Here is a 26,995-nt window from a genome sequence, read left to right on the forward strand (position 1 = left end):
TGTCAGAAGCAGTGGTGAGGACAAAAATGGCACCAGTGTTCGCTTCTCTGTGTCCCTTATTCTTTCAATGTTCTTCACTATAACTGAGAAAACTGTTCCTGTTCAAAGACTGGAATATAACCCTAATTGATATATATCTGGAGCACTTGCTGTGTTTGTTCCTTTGAAGTTACACAACTATTTCATCCAGTTAGCTGATTATTGAGGAGCTGTTGGTCGGTAATGCTGCATTTCTTCTGGGTTTAAACTCTTTTTTTCAGAAGCTTAGCCACTTTCTTTAAATGGTACAAACATAGTATCACCCCACATTAGCTTGGGCTTTGATGTTGAAAGGCCCCACTCGAGCATTACCATTGGCGAGTCCAAGATGTTTCATGTATTCTAGCGATGCTATCTGCTCCTCCATTTGACAAACCGTGGTAGTTCACATCTAACCTACTACAAATATCTACACAGTACGTTCCAGTGGCCTGTAGGATGCAACGAGTTTCCTAGTAAAGGTGCTTTGCAGCTTCGAATATCACACACTCTTGGTGGCAGAAAATTGACAATAACCTATTTGGTATTTCTCTCAAGACTCATGCTCTCAGCTTATAACATGAAAGAACACTTATGCTTGACATAATTTAGTACATTTTTGTACAATGTCTCTTTAAGATCCTTGGTCTTCATTAGATTTTGTTTACTTGGAACAAATATTTTGTGAAGAAGGATTGAGTCAGTCATTGGGATTTAAAGTGAGCTTAGCCTAAACAGGATCTTGTAATTTTCAGGACATGAAGATCAGAGTTCTTAGATCAGATTTCTTGACAAGCTTTTAATTATTAACTTTCATACTTCCCAGTTAAGAGCTACTTGCTATCGCAGGCACAAAGAGTAGAAGCAGACTTTCACTTTGCAATTTTTGCGTAGCATATTAGCGTAGCTTTCCAAATATAATGTATTAATTGCTGTTGTTTTTTCTGTAACTTATTGGCTCCACAGCAGTCCATGCAGTGTCCCATGCAACCGGGTTCTGCAGTACAGCCTGTCTGCCCCCTGCCACCAACCTCCCACCCGTTTACTCAGTACCAGACTCAGAGTGCTGTTCCCCAACTTGCACCTCTGCTGGCTTCTGGCATTCCGCTGCCACAGCTTCCTGAAGGGAATGTTGTTCAGGTAGGAGTTCGAAAGACTGCACAGTGCATTCATCCATGTCTAAATACCTTGATTAAGGTTTTCCTATTGTTTGATTACATGGGTTGTTTATATTACAATTGCACTGAAAATGGTTGTTTATTGCATCGGTGGGTCCTATGGTGGGAGTCCAGAGTTGGAGTAGAACTCCTAATGAGTTTGGTGAGTAGAAAATAGTGCTATTTATGCATGCATTGTGCTTATGTTACAAATTGATTGATTGTCACAAGAACTTTTCCACTCCAGGGAGGTTGTTTCACCAGTCAATTTAGGTTATTACAAACAAATAACAAAACATACACATCTAATCATTTATTTCTCAGCATATTTCTACTCTTGTAAATGCCACATCTAAATTGATTTATTTTAAATTGATTTAAATATTTCCACTTTAGGTTTTCTGATGTGAATCTAACCTAGGAAATGGATGAGCGTACTTGTCTATTTTACTTGAGAAAACAGTCTCATTTTGATAATTGGAATTCGCTTTATAGAAAGTTATGTACTACTTTCTAAGACTTAAAACAGCAGTTTTATATGGAATTAAATAGCCTCTCTGCTCAACCCATTCCATTAAGACTTCTTTGTGGTTTAATAAGTCATTTGTCATATTTTTGCAGTGCTCTATACAAAAACATGGTTCTGTGTTTTGAGTGCAACTTGACGGACAAGAATTAGAAAAATGAGTGGCACCTAAATCAGATCTGGAATAAATCATGGGTATTTAAAATTCTGAATGAGGTGAGGTTTTGTATGCAAAGGGCAAACCTTTGCAAACAAAATGCACAAATCTCCTGACTGATCAATTGTTTTCAGTGCTAGGAGGGATTTATGCAATAGTGTCCCAAGGCGCATATTTCTACTACTTGCCGTCCCTCTATCGCTTTGACTCCTGCTGCCCTCTTAAAGAATTTATCATGAGCATACAGAATACATTTGCTTTTTATGCTTCCAGTGACTCAAAGAAAAATCTGTGTGCTCTCTTTTCTCTCTTAGAATACTTGAGGACAAATTTGCATCAGATGCCCTTTGGGTTTTGTACTGTTCATAGATTAAATCTTATTCTAGTGTTTAGGTTCACTTTTTTCTTTATAGGCTCATTTATCCTTCATCAGACTTTCTGCGGTCAGACGTTTGTTTTCATGAAGGTACACATAGTGTTTCATACCCAAAAGGAAGTCTTCACTTTACATCCAAACTTTTTTAAGCTTGTTCCTACTACTCCTATATATTACTACTACAACAACAACCACCACCACCACCACCACCACCACCCCCCTTTCGAGGAGGTAGTTGACAGGCATGCAAGAGAGATTGAACCTGATGAAGAACCTTATATTTACGTTTATAAGGTCTTTGGACCTCAATTAATTCAAGTGGGGATAGGTTTTAGCCAGTGAAATCTTGGCATGCGCAAATTAGCTGTACAGGGAATTGCAGTGAATTAGTCTTGTGTTGAAGAACGAGCACCAAATAATTTCCAAGCAGTGTGCAAAGTGTACTTGAATCAGTTGTGAACAACAGTCAATGCTTAGATTATGGTATTCAGAGCAATATGTCTTTAAGCTGGAGCAGGCCATAGAAAGAGTCCCAAGATGTCTTGCACCCTCACATTAGCTTCATGTATGTTTATGTTGAAGATCACATACAATTATTACAACTCTCCAGGCAGGAGCATTTTCTACTGAAGTATTAAGCACGAGCAAAGACTGTTATACAAGTGTGCACTAGCTTCCAGTCTCTTATTGTTGATTTGCTGAGAAGCATCAGGTGATGCCTGGTTCGGGTTTTCTGCTAATGTCAACAGATTTCCTGTTCTGCTTCCTGAGTTGATTTTATTTAGCACGTTGGAAGAAAAAAGAATATTTTAATTCGTTTTTAGTAGACATGAATGACAATTTTGCCCTGTATTTTTTAGAGCACCTGCCATCTTTGTTGCAATCTTAGAGTGCAACTTGAAGTGCTGCAAAGGTCTTCCATGGAAGTTATGAAAACTTGCACAATCCAGGTATGCCCTGTAGTCCAGTCTGCTCAGGTATAACCTTGGCTCACCTTTGGTGCCATGCCTTCGGTAACCAGGCATTATTCAGAGAAAATGTATAACTGTGGTCCAAAATAAAGCGACCACAAAAACAATACAGTAAGAAGGAAAGAACTGTAGCGTCAAAAGGAAGTTTAAGTGAATAAAGTAAGAAAGCATAATTGAAGTACATTGGACAAAGAGTTCAATTGTTAAAGGATAATCCACAATCAATTTAAAATCAGAGGAAATGCAAAATACATAGAAAAAACATGCATCGCCTCTTGTTGACCTTTGAACATTTTCCATCAGGTAAAATTGGCATGTTGTCTCATGATGAATTTTACTTTCACACTTAGAAAACAATCCAGAGTTCTCAAATGTGAAGCAGACCCAATCTGTATGGCATAATCTACTTTTATTTCTACACTGCATTGTCTTAGCATACTTTATCCAAAATTGTCTTTGACAATGCTTGACAATCAAATGTTTAAAAGCGCTACAATACCCTCAGGGCTTGCCAGCACTATATAAAACTCTTTAAATATATAAATATGCTCCCTGTGGATCAAAGTGGAAAATCTATGCAACTTGCAAGTTTATATCATTGGCTTGACCCACTTCCGAACTATTTTTTTTACTTTGGGGCATAGATACTTTTACAGAGCTTTAAAACTTTATACAAGACCAGCCTGGAACAGTGGCGTAGCTAGGCCTTAGCCCACCCCGGGGCGGCCCCTGTGTTTGCCGCCCGCAGCGCCTGAATCTAAATGCAGAGGGTACTGCCGATTCCTTCTGCTGCCGCCGTGACAGCTGCAGGGAAGAGGGGGGCCACCCCCTCAAAGCTTCCTCTCCCACCCTCCCTTTGCTACGCCACTGACCTGGAAGCAATTTAATGACTGGGCTCCAGGATGCCTGATATGTTTTGCAGGAGACTCCAATCAACCAAAGTCCTCTGAAATCCGAGTGGTAAGTCACCTTGAGTGACTACCATCTGAGAAGCAGTGACCGACTTGAAACTTGTTGCTTTTCTCATTTCAAATCTTTACTCTTTGAACTTTAATGGAGTAAAGATATTTTTTGTTTTCCTAGTTTTCTTTAAATAATTAACACACATCTCCAGTGATCCTGCCCACTTTGAAAATGTTTTATGGATGTCCTGCCACAGGACCAGTTTGTTGCTTATAACTGGTTTAAGTCCACTTCAGGTTTCAAGAACTCAAGTTGATCGTCAGTCCTACACATGTCAACAAATTCGCAGGGTCTGCTCCAAGACAAAACGTCCCCAAGCAAACATCCACCAAACACCACCAAAGTTTTCACCGGAGCCAGGTGCCTCATTAGATCTGGAAGCCCCATTCAGGAGGCAGTGTAGGGTACACAGAAATCTCTTCACTGAATGTAAACTCTTCAACACCCAGAAAAGTAGTTATGTGTGTTTAAGAAAAACACAAGATATTTTATAGAGGATATCTAACCAACCCTAAAATATTTTACACTCTTATCTTTCCCTTCCATGCAATGTGATATAGTACTTTTTTCAATCTAATAAGGTCTCCAATTATTTATGAGTAAAATTACATTGCTGACTGATTCTTCCCTGTAAACAGCCTACATGTTTACCTCCAAAAAGAACAGTATCTCTCGGGTTCTGTAGGAAATAGGCCAGCACCTGCGGATCTCCATGCCAGAGAGCCTGAAAACACTTTCTTGGGGAACAGTAACACCCATACACTGTTCCTAGGTATAGGAAGATGTCTTAACAACGCCACTCCTTGTCTATACTATTTGACTACCTAGACATTTTATTGGATGACACGTTCTATGGTAGAAGCTAATTGAACTTCGATCTGCAAGCCAGAAGTGTTCCTACAAAGCCATCAGTTTCTTATTGGGAAATATTAAACTATCATTCCTTTTAACCTGTTTACAAAGAAGAAATCTGAGTCGGATTTATTGTAACAATGTTCTACAAGCTAAACCACATCCTGCTGAAAAAAGTATAATATTCACTAAGAACACGCCTGAAATAATAATAATAATAATAATAATTTATAACAACTTGACGTTATTTGAAGAAATGTAGCTGCAGCTGTAAGTGGCTTTGAGCCTGCTTGTGACATTTAAGTCACAGTGGTATGTTTTGGTATTCTGAGAGCAGGTAATCTATTCCCCATAAACCTTTAACTGCCCTGGTGCCAAGCATTCGTCATGTACATTTACTGTTGACACACAAAATGCAATCTTTTCATTGAAATGCCTGGCTTTGTGCCGAACTGAGTAGGCTCAGGATCAGCGCTGCACGACAAAGTCCTTCTGTGCATAGGCTGGACTGTCAGGCCGCGTCTGGGGTCGGCAGCGTGCAAATCCTAGGGGGGGTCAAACAAATAACAATCTAGGATTTTGGCACATGAACAAAGCAAATGGAATTTATTAAAGAGACTCTTTCCTTGGGTTGGCAAGCCATCGCCCACCTATTAACCAGAGATGCTTGGGTAGCAGCCAGGTGCTGGGCACTGGTACTTGGAGGCTGGCACATGGCCACCTAGTTGAAGGAGAAGTCCCACTATAGCAGAAGGGATCACAAATGCATGGTGAATAGGACGAGGAATGGGCCTTTCCTGTTGCAAAAGTTTTTCATATTCCCCCAAAGGCAATTTGCTGTCGTTTTAATGTTTATATTTGTTGCCCAAAATTGTCAACCTGATAGGCTGATTTATTCAGCTCATTGGAACTAAATTTGCATTACTGTTGCATGAACCAAAGAAATTGTTGACACTGGGGATATATAAATTCAAAGAGTGGTTCACCTAATAGATTTCCCTCCACTACCCAGTCTCTTTGATAGTAACCATTACTGCCCTGGAATTCATTCCATACTCGGAAATGGTGGCAGATTCAGTCACTCACCTGCCTCAAATCATTTGACTGTTGCGTGTGTAATTTCTTTCATACCTTTATTTATCCTCTCTATTTTCAAACCTTTTCTTTTGTTTACTTTTGTATCAAAAGAATAGTTTAACTTGATATTGCAAAAATGAATGTTCTACAAATCTTTTTCAATTGTAGACAAGAAAAAAAGGAAAACGCCCTTGCAAATGCAAAATGAACTTGAAACCCTAGAAACATATACACACATTGTTATTTAGATTTAAAAACGGGCATAACGTCACGAAAATATCAGCAAATGAAAAAAGAAAATACCTTATTATGAAAAGGCATATTAAAAATATACAGCAATTGTCATATTCAATTAAAAACATAGTTGTAGGATACTTTTAGCATATAGTTGGGCATTAATCCAATGATATTACTTTGTTAGAGTTCAACGTATAACACTTTCTATATCAAAACAATCAATATAGTATTAATTGTGAACAATTGCAAGAGATATCAACAAGTGGCCTAGGCTACGAAGAATAAGGAACCACAATCATTGAAAAAAGTGTTGTGGATGATATAGTGTAACGTAAGGAAATGCGATCTTTTCATCTTTGTTTTTTGCGTGCAGTATTTTAAGTTGCGTATGTTTCTTCTCAGCAGTTGGGTGTAGAAGGATCATTTTTAGCCACTTTCACTTTGAGTGGAGGAATCGTCAGAGTTTCCCTAGATTGAGTGGTTCTACTGGTAATACCAGTGTCCTTTATTACATTTTCCATGGTGAGTGATCAAAAATTCCGCCACATAGTCCATCAGTAAAGTTATACATATGTTGTTTTTGTTTTCTTGGAGTCCTTGTCTGAGCTTATATTATGCATTATGTTTGTGTTACTCCTAACTGAAGGCCCCCTGTGATGGAGTTCCTGGTTTGCAGGCTGACACATAATGGTGTGGGCTCACCTTTGAGCTTTTGGCATTCTCAAGAACTCACCAGACTTTGGGTGCAGTGTAAAATCAGATCCGTGGTAGCTCTTTGTGGGTTAATGGTCTTCAGGGCGCTGGTCTTGCTAGTCAGTCATGCAGATTGTGGGAAAGGAAACCGCTTCTGCAATGATATTTTGTATGGACACCTCCCAGGATCCTTTCAGGGAAGACTTAACGAGAGACCTCATTGTTCTGTCTTGGCATTCACTCACAAGAAGATAACACTACCTCCCTCCATTGAAATCCATAAAAGGTTTGATGAGTGGGGTCCTCCCTGGCCCAAAAACGTTGTAGATTGGTCCCAAATTCCTCTTGAACATAGAAGCATAGGGGGGCCTGGGTGGTAACTTGCAAGCTGGTTGGGGCAATAGCTTGCTAAACTGAAAGATGCCTTGTGTACCCCTCTTACTCCACAGTGTTTCACTGTGCCATATGTCAGTGCACCAGCCCCCTGGGGCCTTTCATAAGACCCCTTTTTCTCATGGTGCTGGCACTGTTCTATATCCCTGTAGCTGCAACAAGGGCATCATTGGTCGTCTTTTATTCTGGGACTGTGCAATTCTCAGATAAGATATTGGGCACCCTACAGTTTCATTATACAATAGAACTAGGGAATTTAATTTGCTGAATGAAATAATGCATTTTATATTCCTATAAGTTCTTTCTACTTGGGCTTTGACCAAGTATTAAATATTGGAGTAGTTGTGACAAAGGGAGATTGTAATTTTGCCAATTTTACAATTTATCAAATGTAAAACGGCTATACCAATTATGAATTTCATGAAAGGTACTATATAAAATTGCCATTTTGAAAGAGCAAAACAAAAAAAGCACTCTATCAGATAAGTAAAAGCTTTTCATTTTTACTGTATTTTGGCTGGCACCTTCCCCACCGTCCTCAAAGTGCCTTGAGACCCTTATGGGTGAGTAGTCACGCTTTACAAAATGGTTGACTGATTGATTAGCAAAATGAACACAGAACCCATTTTCGCAAATATATAGCCTCTTGTATGTTGCTTTATCTAACTACTGTGTTCCTTGTGTGTGTGTGTGGTTGGTAGTACAACCATCTAATTTATTTGTGAGAATTCTGAGGTTTCTGAAAGCAAAGAGTGTGAGCTACAAACAGTACTGGGACATCGAGATGCAAACGAACAGAGGCACTGGTAAGGAACATCCAAGATATCGCCTTGAGAGGGGTTGGTGTTTGACAACAATTGTATCATTATAAATTATGAAAAGATAGACTGCAAAAGAACCTTATTTGAACCTCACCAGTATTTTGCAGTTGTGTAGTGTTGAATGTCTAGCTTCACATTTGTGTTTAAAATATGCTTTGTAAACATTGAGTGATTGGAATTAATGTGTCCTTGGTTTTTGCCGAAATAATGTTCTTCTTTTGTAAGGGCTGGTACTGTGGTTACATAGCCATTCTAACCATTATGAGCATTTATTTCTCTGCTCTTGTATGTTGTTTTGCAGTTTTCGCAATATGCCACCCTGCCTCCAGTTATTTCGATGGCAGGACTTGACATCCTTCCTTCAAATGTGTCTGAATTTCCTTCTGCCACCGCTGTGTCTATTCCCACTGCAGCGGGTATGCCAAGTCTTTCAGTGAACGCTCTGACATCTCTAGCTCCATCTTCTCCGGCTCCTCTTGGGCAGCCAGTTAGCCCTTATTTGTTCTTGCCTTTCCAGGCAAGTGTGCCAAACATTTCAGCTGCTCCTATACCTACAGTAACTGCAGTACCTTCTGAAGTGGTACAGTCAACGTCAATCCACCTACCACAGCCACACAAGTACCAGCCTGTTTTTCCACCAATAATCCACTGTGAGACTCACTACCCTGTTCACTGTCAGAATATGCAAGCAGTGCCACAACTTTTTCCTCCACTCCCTCATTTACTTCATCCAAGCATAATTCATCCTTCAGAGCATGCTCTTTCTACAGTTGGGCCTAGCAACCAGGTAATACTTTTGATATTATCACAGTTAATGAAGAAAAGTACAGTGTAGCATGTGTCATAATAAGTACATTACTCTGTTCATAGGTAACTCATGAACGTCAACAGGAGCTGCATGGGCTTTCTGTTTGCAGACCCTCAGTTGCTTCGATTGGTGGAGCTATAGTGAGCTATAAGTGATCTGACATGTGAATTGGTAGTTTCTACATTGGCATTTTAGGTCAAACGTTCATCTCTCCTTCCCAACTAAAAGACAATGATTATTGTACTGTATCACTGTTTGGATGAGCTGCCACAGTTTACCTAAATGAGGTGCCATAACTACATTAAAAGAAATCTAGTATAACACATGTTAAGCGTGTATCAAAGCAACAGGAAAAGATAATTGGGCATTTCTAGTTTAACACAAATAAAGAATTCCTTTTAATTAATTGGTCTTGAAAATGACTGCTTGAAGTGGAAGAGTAGCACATCAAAAAGAAATCGGAAGCATCACTTAGGGAAACAAAATCTGAATGCCAGGCTGCCTTTCATAAGTCAGGGGTTTGTATCGGTTTGCAGTTTTAATATTTTAATTATCTTTTAACTTTATCCAAAGAGATCATCATTACTGGTGAATAATTTATTAGCAGATTAAAGATTAAGTAAATTAAAGTATGATTACATTGTACCACTTAAAAGATTACCTTTAAACTTGCAAACATTGCCAATTTAGAAGACCTTTTCTCTGTGTGGCGGTATGTCTTAGCAATTCATACCTTTCCCAAAAAGCAGCATTAGCAGGTTTTTGAAGGATGTCACTGGCCTAAATTAATTCCTTGAATTGGCTCCTTATTTAAAATAATTAAGAAGTAGCACTCACATAGGATAGTTTTCTAGGGTATTAATCTAGCTATTGATGCATTCATGCATATTGTAATGTGCTTTCAAAACTATGGGTTGATTGTTAACCCTCTCTTCTCCCATCTTCGAAGGTAGTGTGCCTGGGAACCAAGTGATAAATACCTCACCATCCAGAATTTACCCTTAAAAAGCATGATACATGAGCTATATATTCTTCAGGGGGCTGACAATGGTAGCTTCTTTCACACAGTTGCACGCCTCTTGTAAAAATAGCAGCAATGCTCAGTTAATTAATGAGCGTTATATTTAGAAGTAATCTGTAGCCTAAATGTGCAGAGTTGCGACATATGAAGCTCAAATCTGTATCAGGCATTTGATTTATCTTTCATTAAATATACACTGTCAAGTTAGATCCTCCACAGCCACCCCTCACATGTTCTGTTTGGAACGAAGCAATTCTTTCAATCTAAGCTATATATTTAGGATTCAACCAAGTATTCCATCTTCACCTTCTTTAGCACTGGAACTGTTATGGATATGACCTACATGATTTGCTACTTCATCCTTTTCCACAGATGGATGTGTTCAACTTCTGCCTACATGCTTGCCAACTGTAATCTCCCACTGGATCCTTTAACAAGATTTTGGAAATTGTTGTCATGGTTCATCTGTAATAGTGCAATGGTTGTTTCCTTGCTACTGTTCCTCGAACAGTAAAGGCTGGATCCTCGCAAGCATTTCAGAATAACCATGCATTAACTATTGTCCATTAAGAATCCCTGTACATAAATTTACTTTCTCAGGATATCCTGAAATCTACCAATATCTTACCTCCTTGAATCTAAAATGAATATCCCAGGTTTAGCCAACCCAATTAGTTATAAGGTGGGAAATGGAGAGATGGAAGTCAAAAGTGCTCCACTTGGTAGTCCCATTGCTATCTTCTTGAGCCTTTCAGTGGAATTATTAAATTACATTCCCATATTCTTGAAGCAAGAAAAAAAAATCCTAAGTGTGTGCACTCATTGAATGTCAATTCCTATCCGATGGCTGGCTGACAACACCTGGAGTGTGTTAAGCAGTCTTTACCAATTTGACCCTGGAGAGATAAATGGGAGGGCATAATATAATCTATTTCATCCGTGCAATTGGCTGATCAAGTGCTACGGATCTGACTGCCATGCAAGAGTGACAGGCATTCTTCTCATGATAAGATAATTATATTTTAGAATTTCTATAAGATAATTATATTTTTGTATTTCTACACTGAGGTCATGACACGCATACAGTGTATCCATAACGACTGCACTCCTATTGACAACACAAATGAGTCGGTCTATGCACAGTAAGTGAATGTATGCATTCTCAGATGATCTTCTTTTCAGGATTACCACTTGCATTATTCAATTGCTTCTGAAGATCCTATGCCCTACATTTAGGCAAATTTGATTGTAGTCAATTGAGTGTCATTTGCAAATGCTTGATTTATGAGCCGCACCCCAATTACTCTTGCAAAAGGACATTAAATTAGCTTTTTCGTGAATGGTTGTAAGAATGCCTATTATTAGAATTAGCTATTCTTTTGATAGTTGTTTGAATGCCCGTTATTACTTTCGCTCAGTTTTGGCAAGCATCCAGCCCTACTTGCCATTTAGGAGGCTATGAAGGTTGCTGTACTTTTGGATGTTGTATCTGTTCCTCAGGTCAACGGTGCATTTGATAAACAAAAAAACACTTTTACCTTTGCATTTTCATGTCTTTTTTTTTTCTTTGGCATCATTGGTTCATTTCTCATGTTGGCACATATCATGTGGTAGCAGCAAATACGCAAGTCCCACTACTTGGATTGTGTACACTTATTATAGAAAGCCTGTGTGCAGCTGTCCTGGTCTGACTTAAAAGGAATGGGTTTCAGGTTAAACCTGCTCCCTTCCATTCTGGTTGCAGTTTGTGATCCTGAATGCTTATAGTTAGGTTAATGGCTTGCTGTAGGTCATAATTGCAGATCATTTCCAGTTCTGTGTCCCTGTGTTTTCTCCTCGTTATGTTGTACAGTGTCCTGTAGCATTCTCTGTAACTAGTCACTTTTCTCTCTCAACATTTAAATGTCCCACTTCTCAGTTGGTAAGATGCTCTGGCGAAATTAAATATATTTAGTGGATTTTTGTTTTTGTAGATTCATATAATGAATTTTCTATGGGGATTTATTAATGAATTTTCTGTGGGGATTTAATGTTCTTTGCAAATACCCTATGCAACATCCCATCAGGAATGAGTAAGCTTTTCACACACCTATTTTTTCCTGACTAATGCAAAGCCAGTCGCCCATCCATGCAAGACCAGAGCGAAGCAGAATCTGCGTGTTTACGCTGCTTAGTTAAATCTGCTCCATAACGGTGTCTAGTGTTAAAATCTGTTGATATTTGTAGACCTTGAAAAGACCCTCAGTTAAGTTGTTGAAGAGCTATGGGTTGCAGTTGAACTAATAGGTAAGAAGGAGCTATGCTTGTGATGCTGAGAGAACTTCAACTTGTCACCAAAGTAAGGTAACAGACTGTGGGGCAACAAATTGAAGTAAGCACAGTACCTTGATAGTATGCCCTCCTACTACACGACCGGTTGTCAAAATACCATTCGGGAGGCTCCTGCTGAAGACTGAGATTTGTGTAGAATAGCTTAATCATTATCAACACGGGAAGAGAAACCCCATCGCTGTGCAGAGAAACCCCATCGCTGTGCAGACCCCGAGTTTAGTTGCATTTTCACTGTTATGCTTGACTTGGCTTTTGTAGGGAAATCAGCACAAATTGATAGTGTTCTGGTCGCAGGATCGGTGGTGGTAGCAAAAACATTGAGGGCAGTGCCTGAGGTACTCACATTTCACGCGTACACCCAACTCTTGTAGGCTTTCATCTTCCATTCCATCTAGCGTAGACTGAATACTAGCACTTAACACTGGCAAACTATAATTATTTACATAGCATCCACATGCGTGATGTTTGAAGCTTTGTTTTTGCCTGTGGAATTATTGCGAGAGCATTTGTAGTGCTTTCCATCAATACCATGCAGGTCTTGGGGCATTTTGAGGAAATAAAACGCTGGTATTACAGGCCCAAATAGTTGACCAATGTATGACCAAACATAGAGAGTGTTTTCCGACTTGCTGATTTGGAGTTAGAGACTCTGCTAAAAAGTTGTTTCTAGGATCCTTTTGGAAAAATTGATGGCCAGAGGGGTAAGCCTGCTCGAAGTACATCTGAGAATGATTATGTACTGTACATTTCATGTGAAGAGTATTACACTACAGTTATAAGGTTGTTTTGTAAATGATGTACATACTTGCCTTTTGCATATATGCCGCAATATAGTCTGAAATTGAAAATAATTGATCTTCCATCAGCTCTCACAAGGTTGGTCTGTGTAAGTATTTGTGAGAAATTAATAAAATGCATATTTTCTAGCCGTTAACATGCATTTTAACTTGTTCATAATGAATGCCCAATTCATTCATTCATGACTATTAAGATTTCAGAGCTATTTAAATGAGTAGTGCATTCCTTTACACTAACACTTGCGTTCTCTTAACATTGTATTTCTTCATAATGTGTGAATTTTCAAATAATCATTCATGAGCAGCAGTGCTGCCTAAAATCAAAACTAAAAACTAAATTCAACTTTTACTAGCTCTTAACATTTGTGTTTCTTAAATTTTATATCTGTATTGTTTGTGTTCCAGCTCCATCAGTTCTACGAACGTGTTAATTCTTACTGGATTGTACTAATGCAAGTGCCTCAGTATTTTCTCAAAAGGGGTGGACTAGAATACAAGAGTAACACTGCCCATGTCAGTTCTGTGCTGGCACTTGCCCATTTGGCTGCCACAGCCCCAATCTATTTTTTTATCTCAACCTAGCGGGCATATGGTGCTTAGTAGCTTTTTAGTTTTTTTAATTCATTTTGTTTGTTTTTCTTTCTGTGCCAGGTCTTTGTTTAAGGGTTATAAGAATGTCCTGCAGTGTGCCTGCCTTTCAGAACTTTCTCCATTTCACAAGTAGTACATAAAGGATGAGTGGCCCTCTCTCTTTCCTGATCCACACAGGTGTGATCTCCTATGACCGAGTCATCAAAATCACCAGAGTAGCTTAGATTATTAAATGTGCTTTCTTGAAAGAGCAGACTCAGTCTAACGAGCTACAGGATTTTGGTTAAAAAAATAGGATGAGAAAATGTTTACTCACACAGCTGTTTACCATGTAGGGGATCCATAGGCTAGAGAATACCAGTCACCCTGCTGCTCAACCAGCTTTGTGTCCTCCATGAAATCTACGCCTTAAACTAGGGGTGCACCAAAGTGCGCTCTGTTGTTGCATCCACACTCAAAGCGACCTTTAGGCCTGATTTTAAAAAACATTCCTTGCACTAGAACTACCTAACACTGCCAGCTTGCTTGAAAAACCAGACATAATTCACAGAGTATATAAACTGAAGTGGCGCAGCCTAGCTTTGCCTGCCGCCCACTTACCGCTACAAAATTAGTAGCAGGTTGTATTGGAGGGACAGCCACGGCCTAGAGGGTCAAGCACTGTGCTAGAAGTACACTGTGCAATTGTTCCAGCAAAATCGAGTGACAGTGTCAGACACCACCGACATGTGAAGAATCATTGCGGTGGCAGATTGACCTGGGTTTAAACTAATTTTAATAATTTCAGAGACTTCCAAAAGCGTTGATTCAGTACTGTAAGTCGGTGTCAAACCAGATTGTATGCTACGTAGCAAAATATATGCATGTAGTTAATACGGAAGCTGACGTTGACCCTTTTCTCCTGCATTTTAGAGACAACTGGGAGTAATAAAGGCCTGTCATTGGGCATATTAGTTGGAACCACAGCCCGCCTTTTAAGTAACCAGTCTGGGCTTTTAACAGCTTTTTCGAACAGTTGCTAAAATAGGAGCTTGATTAAATAAATCATCCTCCAAAGACTGAAATTCTAAGTGAATTTTCTCAATTTTGTTTTGGAAGACTTGCAACCAGTTTTCGGACAGTTTTGTTGAAGGGATAATCAAGACTAACAAGCAAGCGGTTCTCTCTTGCTATCAATATATTTATGTAGAAACAAAGGACTTGGGTCATATCCACCTTTTGTTCCCAAAAGCCTTCTGAATTTAAATCTGGACCAGCAGTCCTCCTTACAACCTTCCAGAATATATTGGGAGGCTTTCAGAAGGCCTTCAACTATTGGATGTTCACGAAGCCCCAAGACGTTTTCTGTAAGAAATTCTGAATTTTTCCTCACTTGATGACCAAGCCTCAAGCGAGCAGCTAAGGCTGCTACGAGTAGAAGAGATGTCAGCTGTTTACTTCAGTTGTACACCGTGGGATTCCTTTGGTTAGAATTCATGCACATGTGCTCGTGGCTAAATAGTAATATAAAAAGAAGCCATGCAAGTACACCTCCCCCTTTTTTTTTTTTTTTTTTATAAACCCAATCCATTTTGTTTTCTCGGCCGGGCAAAGACCACTTTTCCATGCTTTGATTTAGAATATCTTTAGTTGCTCCTTCAAGCACCATTGATACAGCAGTCTCCATATGTGTGTGTTTTAGATGCATGGGAACCTTTCCGTCTATGCAACAGAGATTGGGGTACTATATTCCAGGAACTCACCATAGTTTCTCTTGTTCTTGCTGTCCCACAGAACCTTCCTCTGGAAAACCTTTTTCCTGTGCTCACTTTGTGGTGCACTTTGTCGTTAATATCTGTAGTGGAAACAAAAGGAACCAAAGTTGGTGCCCATTTTGGTGGTCACCATCTCCCTCTAGGTTGCTGCTTGTGGTGTGCTCATGGTGGCCCTTTTGTGTTCACAGGCCAGGTCCTGGCGGACTGCCTGTGAATACACGTTTCTGCCTCCCACGCCCCCATGCTACAGCATACCGAGCTCCTTCAGAATCCGATTGGAAAAAGGGAAGCAAAGTGAGGGTGTTGGGGCTACATGGGAGGGAGAAGGAATGTAGTTGAATAGAAAGGGAAACGGAAACCAGAATATTTATCGACCGCCAAGAACGAATCAACAGGTTTTGGTGGCCTTGAAGGAAAAAAATAATTAAAGCCATTCAACAGGTGAGCTCCATGTGTGCAGAACTGAATCTAGGTGACCAGGGCCTGGGACCATCTCACCCTTACATACACAAGACCTGCTCTGAGGTAGAGGGAGGGAGGGAGAAAGGACTGCTGGTCATGTTATGAAAGAAATTTGCCATTTTCTTTTTGAGAAAATGCTGAGGGAAGTGCTCTGTTACTGTCCTGTACCGACACCGAGAAACAAAGAAGCAGTATTACTTACAATGGTAAAACTGGTTAAAACATTTTTGCCAATGTATTAAGTCTTGCACAATCTGTGATGCTAGTACTTGCACATAAAATGCTCGAGCCAAACATTTTCAAATGGAATGTTAAGAGTTCAAAGATTGTGAATATTTTTTTGGAGGAATACAATGAAAATACCTTCATGAATGTTTTGCCTGTCTCTTAACTATTTTCTTTCTCAGAAATTTAATTTGGCAATTCTACTATGTGTGTGTCTAGTTATACATAAATCTTTGCCTGCTAGTGCCTTTGATTACCAAACAATGTATTACTGGTGTTAAACATTATCTCTGGCTGTTTTGTTTGAAGTAATTTGCATGTACGTGACATAAAATATGGTGTGTTTATTGAAAACATGTTCAGTAAACCAGCTGACTGTATTGGGAAAACGTAATTTTGCTACAATGCAACAAACTAATTTATGGTTTGTAAAGCTGAGAAATGTGAATATTCTTTTAATAACCCAATACAAACCCATATTTTTATTTGCACCCCTGGTTTCTTCCGACTTAATAGAACATTTGAATGTAATAATTTAAGATGCGCATACATGCCCTGCTTTTAGAAATCCATTGAGCTGCTGAAAGTAAATGAGAGTTCACAGAAAGCAGTTGGCCCTCAACTGCATAGTTAATCCTGTCAAAACAATGCTCACTCAAAGTATTGCCAGTGGCTAGAGCTGTTGGAGGAAGAGATGAGAAGGGCAGCAACCCAGAACTTGCAAGTTCATTTGCAAATTACATTAGTGACCTTGGATCTGGTCGTGTTATCACAGGGCGACTTAGGCGCCATTGCTTTGAGTCACCTCATTATGTACCCTTTCCAGCAGCTTGGACTCTTAAATAGAGTAGAAAACTAGTACTGGTGCAATTTACCAGTAATTATTCAACCTTTATCAACTGCTTTCAAGTTAAAAACAAAATGGAAGCAAAATTAGGAAAAGAAAATGAACTTAGACTCTGTATAAAAATGATAAAATTTGATAGTATGTGATTGAAAAAATATATCTGAAAGAGACATTTAGCCGCCGATTCCTTAGATTAGAATACCTGGGCGTCAGGTTAAATCTGGAAGACTTCTGCTCGAGCCACACTCTCGAGACATCAGTAGGTGATGTCAGTCAGCTCAACATGACGTCATGTGCACCAGAAGGGACATCTGCGTCACCTATTTAGATGCCACCTCCGCTTGCAGGACGTCAGTTCTTTTGTTTCTGCGCCAGCTTGCGCTGATCCGTGAAGAGAGCTACCCTCTGTCACTTTTGACAGGCTTTTTTCGATGTATTGTCAACTGTTTTTGGTGTGTGGGGTTTTTCTTCAATATTGAAGAAGACTTCTGGATTTAAACAATGCAACGCCTACCATTGAGCCATGTCATGACGTATCCACAATTTGGAGCCTGGAGTGCGACCATGACTCAGTCGTGCTCCAACAACTGGGCCGTGGCTCTGAAGGCTTTGACGGAGTGGTCCCTAAACCTGCTTGTGGACCGGGATTCGGCTCCACGTCTTTCGCTCCGGATGTCTCATTCCTAGTCGACAGGAAGGTACGGGCACTGCCCCAGGAGTCCTAAGTCCTTGCCCCCCTGCTCAAAGTCGTTGGGTCAGTGAAGTAAGAGGCATAAGAAACATAAGAAGTCGAAGCATTCTTACACTGCTCCCCATCCGGCGGCCAACGCAATGGAGGAGTTTTGACTCTCTAGGCCTTGTGCCTCATGTTTGGGGGACCTGACTCTCCCAGCGCAGCTTCAGCTCAGAGGGGGCTACATGAGGTGCCCTCCGGCGGTACCAGTCCTATTCTTATCCCAGATGACCGAGACCCGGATCAGTGCCTGCCAATGGCGATTCACCTTAGGGCCCTATGTCAGTTCCTCAGCCTTATTTTGAGGGACTAGGATTGGAGGATTGGGAAGGGTCAATAGACCCTTTACAAGACCAGCCTGCACAAAAAAATGGACTGGTAAGAAGAATTGCGTGAGGTCAGTGGACTTGTACCTCAGCAGATTCTGGCCTGCTTTCTCCCCCTACCATGGCATATCGAGGAGGGAGCTTCATGTACTGTGTGGTGAGAAGGGCAGCCGATGTTCTGGACCTTCAGCTGTCTTCAGTGGAAGTCAAGAAAAACCTCTTGACAGAGGTCCTGCAACCTGGTGTCTCCTCCTCAGAACCCCTCCTGCCGCACAACAAGGCCCTGGCTGATGTCCTTCTGGGAACCTGGTCCAAGCCCAGCACATGGGCTCCTGTGAATGACAATTGCCCACCACTATCACTCTGTATCGGGTGACCTCAAATTTCTCACCAACCACCCTACCACCGAGAGTTTGGTGGTCTAAGCCTCCAACCCACAGGGCATGTTCCCTTCCACACCCCCAGACAGGGAATCCAAGAGGCTGGATAGTTGGGGCAAGAAAAATGTTTCTTCTGCCAGCCTTGCATTGTTGTCAGTGAACACTGCATGCCTATTGTGCTGTTACGCCCACTCCTTGTGGGACACAGATGCACAAGTGCTGCTACACTTTTGCATCTGTGAGAGATGCGCCAGAGTTAACCATTCACAACTGACTCAATGTCCGACTCCACGCCTGGCTGAGAACTTCTGGCTTTTCTGGGGATGTACAGGCTTCCCTTATAGGCATGTCCTTTAGTGGCACTTATCTCTTCAGAGACCAGGCAGATATGGCCCTGGAGTGCTTTAAGGATTTATGGGCTACGGCCAAGTCCTTGAGCCTGTTGGTGACCCCCCCATCTGCTTTTCCTTGACCTTGCAAGTTCAGCAACCTCTGCGCAGCCGTGGGCACTGCTCCTTTCAACACCCTAGGGTCAGGCAACCAGAGGTCGAGTCAGTCCACTACAGCCCCTGCAGCATCTAATCTTTCCTAGTCCGGCTCGGGTCTTGTCTGCCCTAGAGACTACATGGCAGCATTGGCCTTGTAGCATGCCTATTTTCACATTCCCGTCCTATTTGTCCATCGGCGGTTCACAATAGACCACATGCACTTTCAGTTTGCAGTGCTCCCCTTAGGCCTTAACCGGACCCCTCGGGTTTTCACAGAGCGGATGGCAGTGGTTTCTGCTCATCTGCACTCCAGACTATGGCAAATATCCTGCTTTCACTGGGGTTCACTATCAATGTGCTGAAGCCACCACTGACTTCCTCTCAAATGCTCATTTTCATTAGAGCTATCCTGGACACAGTGCAGTTTCAGGCGTATCCTCCTGAGCTGCGGGTTCTGGGTATTTAGGCTATGATATCGGTGTTTCAGCCTCTATCCTGGATTTTGGTGAGACTGACGCTGAGGCTGCAGGGCCTCATGGCCTACTGCATCCTGCTAGTGACACATACCTGATGGCATATGTGGGCTCTACAGTTGGATCTGAAGTTTCAGTGAGTGCAGTCTCCAGGGAATCTCTCCAACACTGTCCAAATCTTGGTGGAAACTGCACAGGATCTGCAGTGGTGGCTGGCCAACTGTGTCAGAGGCAGACCCCTTACCCTCCCCCTACCAGATAAAACAGTAGTGGATCACAAATGGTGTCTCCATCCAGAGGTGGTGCAAGTTCTCTTTCAGAAGTGGGGAGAGCTTGGTTGGATCTGTTCTCCTCTACAATGTCAACAGTTTTGCGTGCTGGAGTTTCTTAAGGTGCTTGTACATATGCTCCCACCTGACCATTTATCATGCATCCGTGGAACCTTAATTTGGTTCTCACCTTGCCACTCCTGCTGCTTTCCTTCAAAACAGCCTTTTAAGTAGCAATAACTTCTACCAGGAGGGTGAGCCATTTGCAGGCTCTATCATCCAAGCCTTCTTACCTGGCTATCTTCCCTGAAAAGTTGATGCTTCGCACTATGGCCTCTTTCTTACCGAAAGTGGTAACATATCACGTGGGGCAACCAGGCCCCTTGCCCATGGTCTATGCTCCTCCACACCTTGTAAAAGAGGAGAAGCAACTCCACCACCCGGACCCAAAAAGAGCAATGTTGTTCTACCTTGACCGCACTAAAGAGTTCCTGGAGGATGGCCAACTCTTCGTGGGGTACGTTGGATCAAATAAAGGTTGTGCGGTGCAGAAGAGGACTATCTTGCGATTGGTTGTTTTCTGTATCAAAAGCTGCTACGCTCTGGCCAAGAAACAGCCCCTGAAGCTTAAAAGCTAATTTTGACAGATCTAAGGCTGTGACCACAGCGTTGTAACGTAGTATTCCTGTCCTTGACATTTGTCAGATGGGTAACGTGGGCATCACTGCACACGTTCACTAAGCACTACTGCCTGGACAGTCGATTCCACAGGGCAGCCTTTTTGGCCGCTCTGTGCTGCAGGACTTCCTGGTCTAAACTTATCAGCAGTACCTCCCCCGGGGATGGTACTGCTGGGGTATCTTTTCCAAGGTAAGGAATCTGCGTCTAGATGTCTCTATCAGCTGGTCAAGTTACCTACGTTCGGCAATGCCTTATCTGGTAGAGACATAATCTACCCACAGTTTCCTCACCCATCCTCTTCTCACTGCGAATAGGTTTTTAGGGTCAGTGCTGATACCTTTCAGGGCCCTTGTTGTTTTAAACACACCACTATCGCTGCTCTTCATGGCTCTGCACCTCTGGTGTGGAAAGTCGTGAAAAGTAACTGACGTCAGCACGTTGAGTTGGTGCCTATGTAGGTGACGAGGACATGACTTCCAGCGCAGACACTGCTGTCACATGGAGCCAACTGAAGCCACCTACCAAGGCACAACGGTTACTCGAGCAAAAAAACTTCTGGATCAAGCCTGACGATTGGGATATTCTAAGGTAAGGAAACTCTGGCTAGATTATGACTCTACCAGATAAGGTGTTACTGAAGGTAAGTAACTTGTGCTTATTGAACCTTTTCCATGAACATAGTCCAGTGAAAATTGAAAATCAATATAAAAATGAGTTCAGAGAATCAATAGAAAAGTACATTGTTACAATAACATGTCCATACCAGTGACTTGTTTGTGCTCAAAGTTCCTAGTACTTCACCTTGAGAATAAGAGATGTAACTCATAGATGCAACTCGTAGATCAAACCCAACAATGTTGGAGGGGGGGGTGCTTGTGTTCTATGCTCAGGGGACTGGCCCTAGTAGTTATTTCTGGATTGCTCTTCCATGTATGGTTCTGCAGATGTTTAAAACCTTTCTCTATGGTCACAGATAAGCTGGCAAAAGTCAAATTGATTCCTGTCCGGTTCCAGTGCTTTTCATTTTAAGCATCTTCATTCTCCCTTAGAGCTCTTCCCAAATGTTTTTGAAGCAGGTACCAGGTTTAAAGGAGAATGATGTTAGAGCTTGCCTGTATTTACAGTGTTCAGGCCTTTGTCTTGCCTCCAATTCAGACGAAAAAAAGAGTTCATCATAGTGTCATCTGCCGGAGAAAAAAGGAATAGTAGAAGTCAGATGTACACAGATCTTGCAGCGCAGCTATATATGCCTTGACACTTGAGTGAGATGTTAGTTGCTTGAGAGAGATTCATACACTTGCCATGAGGCATGATTTTCAAACTTTTGCTGCACAATTTAGATGTTCGGGGGAAGACCAGCTCTTTTGTAGAAGAGCTAAGCAGCACAAGCTATGGTGGTCATAGTGGCTTCTTCCTTGAACAGGGCAAAAGGGAAGTTGCTCACTTTATAGTAGAAGGGTCAGTAGAGACCACTTCGAATAAATGTTCAGTTTAATGCAGTGTATTTGGCCTCAGGATGAGTTTATGCACACTCGTTTGAGATAGGTTATTGTCTACTACAGCAGTTCCGAATAGTGCTTACATTGTACTTCACAGGCGTGTGGCAATATTCAACTACTCCATTACTTAAGTACAGAGAATCCTAATGTGACATCCCTACTTCAACTGTCTTGACAGACTATTTGACCTTTTTCTGGAATTAAAGTCCCAAATGCCAAGCTTTTCATTAATTATGCAATAATTCATTCATTATCCGGTCTTGCAAAACATGCCACTACAGTGCACAAGCATTCTGCTCCCGGATACCAAACACTTCACCAATATATTGCAACTAATGGCCATGCTTATTTGCTTTGTTATTTTTCCTAAGTTTAACATATTGGATGTTCAATTTGCCACGGTTTTAACTCCAAAACTAGAGATATTTAAATTGTTCTCTTACTGCAAAGCCCCTGTGTTCATGACCTCCAACACTATGTTTCAGAAAGTAGACAGACACTGTATCATCTGTTTAACTGTGAACATCTTGGCTAACTGGTTAGTTGCTTGCAGTTTTATAATTGATGACTGTAAGAAAATGGCATAAGTACTGGTGACTGGATTTCTTCGGGGCGATGAAGGGTGTTTAAATGGAGAATGTGATGTATTCATCATTAGAGATCAAACTGACACCTTTTCCGATAAACATGCAATGGTTCACCTAGGGCTAGCTTCCCCCATTCTTGACTTGAGCAGTGTGGGAGCTGCACAGTTGTTGGTCATCCATACAGGAAGTGAGAATTAAGCGCTACCTACCATTGCCAACTTATCCACTTTTATTTTTTACTGCGTCATCCACAGCCACTGGTAGCATACGTTCAGTAACCTATGTAAAACCACTATTAAATAGCAAATGTCTTGGGAAGATTGAGTGCAAATAAAAGTAAACTAGTTGCGGGTGGTTTGGAGGCGAGTGAAGGCAGAGTGGCATCAGATTTCTAAATAACACCATCAATTAATCTTAATAAAACACTATGCATTAAATCCAACATAGTTGAATACATCTAGAGAACTGCAAAACTCTTTTGCAGTCCCTGATCTCCTCTACAATTGTTACCCATTAGTCTAATGAAGAACAAAACTCTTGGTCTATTCTGCAGACTAATGATGTTCTACCACTATTCCAGAAGAAACTAACATGACACTAGCACTCACAGACCATAAATCACCTCTTTGATAACCATGTACAGATTGAACGTAAGAGCAGAGAAAAGAAACCTAATAACGTCAAAAGACCTTTTAATAGGACAAAGATGTTGAAAGTGTATTATTATTATTATTATTATTTATTTTTGTAAAGCGCGATAGTCACCCAGAGGTATCCCAGCGCTGAAGAACCCTGAATTCACCAGGTAAATGGAGCAAGAAATTGAGAAGGACAAGGGAAGAAAGGGGGAAACTGAGGCAGAAAGGAGGGGAGGGGGTGTGCAGGATTTAGGGAAAAAGATGAGTTTTTAACAGTTTCCTGAAGCGCAGGTATTGAGGTTCAAGACGTAAGTTACGGGGAAGTGCGTTCCAAAGGCGGGAGGCTTGAACCGAGAAACGTCTTCCTCCTGCTCGTGTTTTTCTGAATCTAGGAATGGTAGTAAAGTTTCCTGCATTGGAGCGGAGGAGCCTAGAGTTCCTATAGGGAGTGACCAGTTTGCTGAGAATAGGAGGGCCTTGGTTCTGCAGCGTTTTGTGAACGAGACATAGGGCTTTAAATTTGACTCTCTCCCTTATGGGGAGCCAATGGAGAAGTTTGAGAGCGGGCTTGGCAGATGATCTGGCCGGGGTGTTAGTGATGATCCGGGCGGCCGCGTTCTGAATTGTCTGTAGTTTAGTAAGGGTCGCTTCGGGGGCACCCAGATAAATCACGTTACTATAGTCCAGTCTCGATATTATGAGACCTTGGACTAAAAGTTTTTGGGATTTAGGGGGGAGAAGGGGCAGGACTTTCCTCAGAGATTTTAAGAGGCCGAAACAAGTCCCTGCCACCTTCTTGGCTTGTGAGGTGAAGGAGAGATCGGAATCGATCCACACCCCCAAACTTTTCACCTCTTCCTTAGGGTCAGGGGGCGGACCCAAACAGGCTGGCCAGCTGTCCAGGGGAAGTGAGGCTCCTTTTGGGCCAAGTATAAGGACCTCGGTTTTTGTCCCGTTGAGTTTTAGGGCTGATCTGTTCATCCAGTGGTGAACCTGCGTAAGACAGTTGAACAGATCAGCTTTCTGCTGCTTGGGATGGGACAGAGACACCACTAGTTGAGTGTCGTCGGCGTAGCTGACGACGCTCACTCCGAAAGGGATGATAACCTCCTCCAATGTGGACATATAGATATTAAATAAAGTGGGGCTCAGGGAGGAGCCCTGAGGGACACCACATTGGAGGGGCATTTCGGAGGAGCGGGCGTTCTTTTCCCAGATTTGGTAGGAGCGTTGGGCCAAGAAAGATGAAAGCCAAGATAAGGCTGTTCCTTTCACTCCCATCCTAGCCAGTCTTTCGATAAGTAGTTGGTGGTCGACTGTATCGAACGCTGCACTAAGGTCGAGGAGGATCACTGCCACTGATCCTCCCCCATCCAATAGTGCTCTTGCCTCCTCTACAGCAGCCAGAAGGGCGATATCCGTGCCCTGTCCAGGTCGAAAACCTGTCTGGGAGCTTTTTAATTTATTATTGGTTTCTAGGAACTGAGAGAGTCTCCTATTGACCAATTTTTCTGCGACCTTGCTTACTCCAGGCAGAAGGGAGATGGGTCGGTAGTTAGCCATATTCTCGGGGTCCAATGTAGGTTTCTTCAGCAGGGCTTTTACCACCGCCTTCTTCCAGCTTGGGGGTACAGCTCCTTGTTGGAGAGAGGTATTAATCAGGCGGGTAAGGGAAGGGATGATAGTAGGGGTTACCTCTTTAAGGATATGGAGAGGAGCAGGATCACTGGGGGAGCCGCTCTTCATAGAGTTGAGCACATTTCTCACCTCGTCCACCGTGACCTGGCCCCACGTGGACAGGCAGGTGGTAGTGTGTGGGCAGGCGATATTTTCCTCAGGACTGGAGGGGGGGATAGATTCCAGAATTAGTCTGATTTTATCGTGGAAGAAATTGGCCAGTTTCTGGCATTTCTCCAGATCGGCTTCAGGATCGGCAATGGGTCTTGTTCCTTGTCTTTGGGGTTTAGACAGCTCTTTAAGGATGACGTATGCTTCCTTACTGGAGCAGCCTGCGTTCTCTATTCTCTCCTGAAAAAACGTGCTTTTGGTTTTATGAATAGCAGTTTTATACGTCAGGAGAGAAGTAGAGTAGATGTTCTTATTAGTTGCTGTTTTATCGCGCCTCCATGAGCGTTCGGTTCTTTTGCACTCTTGCCGCAGAGTTTTAAGCTCAGGAGTGTACCATAAAGCAGGTGGTATTCTTTTAGGTTGTTTCAAGGTGGTAGTTATCGGGAGTAACGTATCCAGTGAGGAAGTGATCCAGTCGCTGAATTGTTTGTCAGCTATATTGGGATCAGACGAGAGCGCAGGAGTGGACTCTGCAAGAGAGGCGGCCCAGATCTCCGGTGATAGTTTGCGCCATTGTCGGTCGGTGACTTGGGTTTTTGGAATCGAATAGGCGAGAGTGGGGATTTCCCAAGAAAAGGGTACCAAAAAGTGGTCCGTCCATGGTAAGGTCACCGGTGGATCAGTGGTCATTGTTGCTATGTTGGTGATGATAGGGTCTAATAAATGGCCTTTATCGTGAGTAGGCTCTTTATTCACTAGACGGATGTCTAGAGATGTTAGATCGTTCCTAATGTCCGATGCTGCTCGATCCGTGGGGTCCAGGAAATGGACGTTCAGGTCACCTAGTAGAAGGAAATTGGGGGCGGAAGAAGCTAGTTGTGAACTAAATTCGACAACAGCGTTGGTGAAATTACCCGGGGCCCCTGGTGGGCGATAGATTAGAAGTCCTGCCAGGGTAAGGGCTGGGGCAACTTGGATGGAGAATTGGCCGCTCTCACAGTCCTCAATACCAGCGTTGGTCATGCGGCAGGTAAATTGTTCCCTGTGTATTATAGCTATCCCGCCTCCTCTCCCTCTTGGTCTATTAAGAGCTTGACAAATGTACCCGGTGGGAAGGGCCATGACAACATCTGAGTCGGTATTGTCAGAGAGCCATGTTTCCGTTATGAACAGAAGGTCGAGCTCCTGGTGCTGAATCAGGAGGTTCATTTCGGTGGCATGTTTGGGGAGGGCGTTACATAAGGGGGGGTTTAACCCATGCAGTCACGGGGACCTGGGCGCAATATGTTACATATAAGAGGGGGGTCCCCGTAAGAAAGGGATGTGTCTTGTGAATAACAGACACAATATATTACACAAACCACAAATTAAAACTGCTGTATGCAAAAAATCAGATTGGCATATATTATTTAATGACCAATGCTATATAGTTAATAACTGTAATCTGGAAATCATGAAAATTAGGGCCCCGGAGAGGGGAAGGAGAAGGGAAGGGGTGGTGCTCAAGGAAGTGTAAGAAGGTAATGACAAAGTGTGAGACAGTAACAATACAAATTGACAAAAAGTTGTCACAATATAATCTAGGTACAAAGGTCCCAAGTCAGGACTACAACTTCAATAACACATGAAAACAATACAATTCAACGGTCACAGCTTGTTATTAGCGGATTCAGGAGTGTGCCGGAAGGAAATTAAAGAGAGAAAAGTCGACGTTTCGACCCCTATGTCTAGGCCAGTTGGAGTCCTTTTACGGGGTCTTCATCAGGACAAGATGTGTGAAAAGGGTGGGGCCATTCATGGTTGGAGACCCCAAAAGGGTTCAATATATATACAGGAGGACCACGTTGAGCGTCGTGGTGGGTCTAGACATAGGGGTCGAAACGTCGACTTTTCTCTCTTTAATTTCCTTCCGGCACACTCCTGAATCCGCTAATAACAAGCTGTGACCGTTGAATTGTATTGTTTTCATGTGTTATTGAAGTTGTAGTCCTGACTTGGGACCTTTGTACCTAGATTATATTGTGACAACTTTTTGTCAATTTGTATTGTTACTGTC

General features: G+C 42.1%; 1 protein-coding gene across 1 annotated transcript in view; it reads left to right on the forward strand.

Moving 5' to 3' along the window:
- Window positions 1-26,995, forward strand: part of WNK2 (WNK lysine deficient protein kinase 2) — a 621,829-nt gene that overhangs the window by 383,525 nt on the left and 211,309 nt on the right. The window contains exons 11-12 of the mRNA XM_086939164.1: window positions 985-1,158; window positions 8,543-9,028. Coding sequence (XP_086795290.1) covers window positions 985-1,158; window positions 8,543-9,028 — 660 coding nt within the window. The remainder of the gene's footprint in view (window positions 1-984; window positions 1,159-8,542; window positions 9,029-26,995) is intronic.

This window comes from Lissotriton vulgaris, chromosome 9 (genome assembly GCF_964263255.1).
Source record: "Lissotriton vulgaris chromosome 9, aLisVul1.2, whole genome shotgun sequence".
NCBI lineage: Eukaryota > Metazoa > Chordata > Amphibia > Caudata > Salamandridae > Lissotriton > Lissotriton vulgaris.